The sequence below is a fragment of the Trachymyrmex septentrionalis genome, unplaced genomic scaffold, assembly GCF_001594115.1.
Source record: "Trachymyrmex septentrionalis isolate Tsep2-gDNA-1 unplaced genomic scaffold, Tsep1.0 scaffold202, whole genome shotgun sequence".
In the NCBI taxonomy this organism is placed as follows: domain Eukaryota; kingdom Metazoa; phylum Arthropoda; class Insecta; order Hymenoptera; family Formicidae; genus Trachymyrmex; species Trachymyrmex septentrionalis.
In genome coordinates, this window is record NW_017305203.1 from 73,333 (window position 1) to 77,882 (window position 4,550).

The 4,550-nt window shown below is 25.7% G+C and overlaps 1 protein-coding gene across 1 annotated transcript in view; it reads left to right on the forward strand.

Moving 5' to 3' along the window:
- The window catches only part of LOC108747893, a 10,677-nt gene that overhangs the window by 1,261 nt on the left and 4,866 nt on the right, over window positions 1-4,550 (forward strand). Inside the window, exon 2 of the mRNA XM_018485782.1 lies at window positions 3,087-3,349. Coding sequence (XP_018341284.1) covers window positions 3,087-3,349 — 263 coding nt within the window. The remainder of the gene's footprint in view (window positions 1-3,086; window positions 3,350-4,550) is intronic.

A 4,550-nucleotide genomic window follows, 5' to 3' on the forward strand; every position in this document is an offset into this window, starting at 1 on the left:
TATATAATTAAATATATAATTAAAATTCTAACAAATATTTGTGAAAAAGTTTATTTTATTTAGATCTATTTACTCGTTTATAAGTTATTTACTTAATTTTTTTTTTACTTAAAACTGCATCAAAATATGATAACTGTGCTGTAGAAATCGTTAAAAACCAAATAATTTGTTATCTTGTTTTTTACAATTGGTTTTAAGGAGTACTTATCTACAATAAAATTTTTTAACAATATTGGCTTTTTGGCTAATTCCTTAGCTAATTTTTTAACTCATACTTTTAGCTGATTTTACAGCCAAATAAAATATCTTAAATTTCTTCTTAAACTTCTCTTGACTATTAAGTCCCTCATAACCACTTATACAGGCTGTATCTCCAAATTTTTTGTCCAGCGCTCTTCTATAAATAGAGTGGACTAAGCTGAGTCAAGGAAAGTTCTCTACCATTTTGCAATCTTTGCAATAATTAACAAAATATTAATTAATAAAAATCGCTAAATATTGGTTTTTAATAATTTTTTCTCAAATATTATCAACTTTACAGAAAAACAGCGAGAGACAAAAATTATTTATTTTCTTCTCATAAAATTTTGAGAATTTTTTCAGAATTTTTTAATACCATATTTTCTCATGTTGGTAAAAATAGTTGCCTATAATAAGAAAAGTAATACTAAGAAGTTTATAAAAAATTCTGAACATATTTTTAGAGTTCTATAAAAAAAAAATAATGAATTTTTGTCTCTTGTAATTTTTTTGTAAAGTCGATAGTATTTGAGAACAAAATTATTAAAGACCATATTCGGCAATTTTTAGTAATTTATACCTTATTAACTATTGCGACAATTGTAAAATGGTAGAGGACTTTTCAAATTAATTTAATCCGTTTTATCTACACAAGAGCGCTTGGCGAAAAATTTCTAAACACTCTGTATATCACATATTAGATTGACTGGGTTGTTCCACCTTTTGGTAAACTTTAGCTCACCGTCTTACTCTCTTACTATTTTATGTTCTTACTCTTTTACTTATTTGTTTATTCAATAAGTAAATTACCACATAGCTTAAAGATGAAACAACCGGCCCTAAGTGCGTTCACTTCGGACTTTTACGCAAACTTCGGTTCAAACTTCATTCTGTCTTTCTCGTTCATTATATACCGATGAAAGATAGAAAAACACAATAGAATTACAGCGCGTGAGCTCCTGCACATATTTTAAGAATTATATAACTGAGCATTTTTGAAAGCAAAATCAGGTAGAAATTGATATTAAATGTTATTTGCATTGAAGCTTAATTACATCATTAGGATTATATAAATTAGCGTTTATTAAAAAATATATAAAGTTAAAATCCAAATTATTAAATTTTATTGCTCTGCTTTTATAATAAATTTTTTAGTTATATGCTATGCTTACGTCATTACACACGAATTTTAGAGATATAATTGTATATAAATTATTTATTCGTTATAAAGAGTGTCACGGAGAATTTTATGCTAATTTAAGTGAAAAATTTAATTAAAAGGAAGTCCTACCAAAGTTTTATATTACAGCAATGTTATGCTAAAATATAATATTTGCATGTATGTAAATAAAGTCCAAAGTCCTTTTTTTTACAGTAATATAAATCTTCAAAAAATAAATGTGCATATAAAAATAGTCAAGTTAAATTATACAAGTTTTTTAATACTTTTAAGTTTGTAAAGAAGGCGAGAAAGGAGATCAAATTTCTTCTTTCTCTTATAAATTGCAATAAATTAGGAAAAAAATATATTATTGTGCTGCAATAATATTAAACAAAGACAAAAGATATAAAACAATATAACTTAATTAACATTTAAAATAACATGTAAAATATGCAAAATTGTGGAAATGTATACTAAATTGTGCCTTGCGGCTAAAAGACTGGTATGTCGTCTGTTAATTAATTTATTACATAATGTAATATCCTATTTTGTAATAGAATGCGGAATGTTCAAGTGAGATGTTCTCAAGGAACGCATAATGCTATCAAAACCGGAATACCTGGAAGTGAAAGTTACATTATGTACGATTATGTGTGTGCATTCAATGTTAATACGAATATATTAACATTCAATGTTTAAACATATTCTTACAATAATGTATAAGTATCACATATTTGCTAATTTAATTCAGCTCTTTGTAATATTATAAATTAATATTACAAGTAATTTGAATTGTAATAAGTCAAACTGCATTATGTGAATAACATGAATAAGTAAAAATAATGTTTAAATATCACATATCCGCTAATTTAATTCAGCTCTTTATAATATTACAAATTAATATTACAAGTAATTTGAATTGTAATAAGTCAAACTGCATTATGTGAATAACATGAATAAGTAAAAATAATGTTTAAATATCACATATCCGCTAATTTAATTCAGCTTTTTGTAATATTATTGTACAAATATTACAAGTAATTTAAATTGTAATAAGTTATGTAAATAACGCGAATAAGTTAAGAAGTGTCAAATACGGTCGAGACTAAGTTTAAGTGCCTATTATTATTTCCAATCGTTAAATATAATAAATTTTAAGTACATCTTTTAGTTACATAAACTGCGCGCTGATATACTATCGGACTTGGAATGCAATCATAAGTTAAAGACAAAAAGTAATATCATAAAATTAAATTGATCGTCAATTTAATAATATTAATAAAATTCAAATTAATGCTATAATAATAAGCATTAATTTGAATTTTAAATTGTATGTAACATCCTACTTTGTTTCCTATTTGTAATAAAATATATTAAAAAAAGATTTTAGTTTTAATATATTGTATCAATCCAATGTAAATAAAAATGTCTGTATGAGTCTCCGCGGTTGTTAGTGAGTAAATTATATATTCATAAGACGATAAGATATAATTCATAAACATATAATAAATTAAAATGTAGTTACCCAACAAAGTAAACTACAATAAAATTACAAATATTTCAACTTGAATCCTCATCAATGCGAACGTTTTCATCGCTGAAATCACGTACAAACTGATATTAATTCTTATGGAATTTCTTATAAATGTGTATTTAAAGTAAATTGTCAATTATATGTTTTTAGAGGACAACTTCAAGAACTGTCATCCCAACGTATCAGGTTTTGACGTCTGTATAAGAGAGGGATTGAATGCAATTCGACCTTATTTCAAAACCGGTTTACCGAAATACAATGTCCTCCCATTTGATCCCTTTTTTGCCAGAGAGATAACAGCCACAAGAGGAGTACCAAACTTTGGTTTTACTTTAACTCTTCGAAATGTCACCGAGACCGGGTGGTCCTTGAGTAAAGTGACAAAATTTGTTTCCGACTTAAATAATTACAAGGTACATACACTGTCCATCGATATACAATAATTAAAAATTATATGTTAGATTTTCAATTGGAATAGCATACAATTTTATGCCATCGAAGAATTTGTTGTTTATTTTATACATACAAGACGTGCTATGGCAAAATGTAATAAATGCCAAAATTTTGAAAATGTAACTTCATTGTATGAATAGATTGTAAGTACTGTGTTTTATTACACACTATTTGTCATGAAAATTGCTGCTACAAGCGGAGAAAAATTAATAGTATAACTCAAAAGGAGTTCATGCATTTTAGGCAATTTGGAGAGCACGCAGGGATCATTGGATTTATCTTCTTTATTATTCAATTTTACTTACTGAATTTTAAAAATGTGATTAAAATTATCCTTGTATTCAGGAAATATTTTTTTTCACATCTTGAATAAAAGAAAGCAATGGTTGATTATATTATATCATTTTGTTGAACCATATCTATAAATTTCTCTTTATTTTTTTGTAAAAATTATTTTTCTTTATATTGAAATACATTATTATTTAAATCATAACTTTTATTTGCACTGCACAGGATAGTCCATTTTTAACCAATACAGTCAATTTTTTCCGAAATGATTAATAATACAAAAAAGTATTTTAAATAAAAGTGGAATTGTTTCAAAGAAGACGTATTTTAGTCACATTGTTTTTTCTTCTAGGTGGAGACATAAAAAAAATATAAAAATATAACTTCCACTTTTTTAAATAGAATTATATAAAAACTTCTAATACAAGATTACGAGTCGCAAACCAGATGGTAGTTGTTAACAATTAAAAGTCATCAAAATCTAATACATATATGGTAATCTACAAATGTTTCGACCTTTATCGGATCATCTTCAGTGCCGTGCAATACAAATGTACGTAACTATTCTAAAACATCTTCAATCTTTACCGTAATTATGTCAATCCTTCCAATAATTAAAACTGGTAAATTATAACAATTAAAAAGTGCCTCATTGCAACTGTACACGTCATTAGATTATCGTTTTGACTTACAAAGGTCGATAGACGTTAGTTATTTCAAGACTGAAATTATTATATAATTTAAAGAATTAGCCTAACAAATTAATTTACAGTTGTACCTTAAGTCATATTTGAAAACTAGAAGTCCAAAGTATTCCAATTGTTCACAATACAAGTTCACAATACATATCAAAAATTGGAAAAATTATTCATC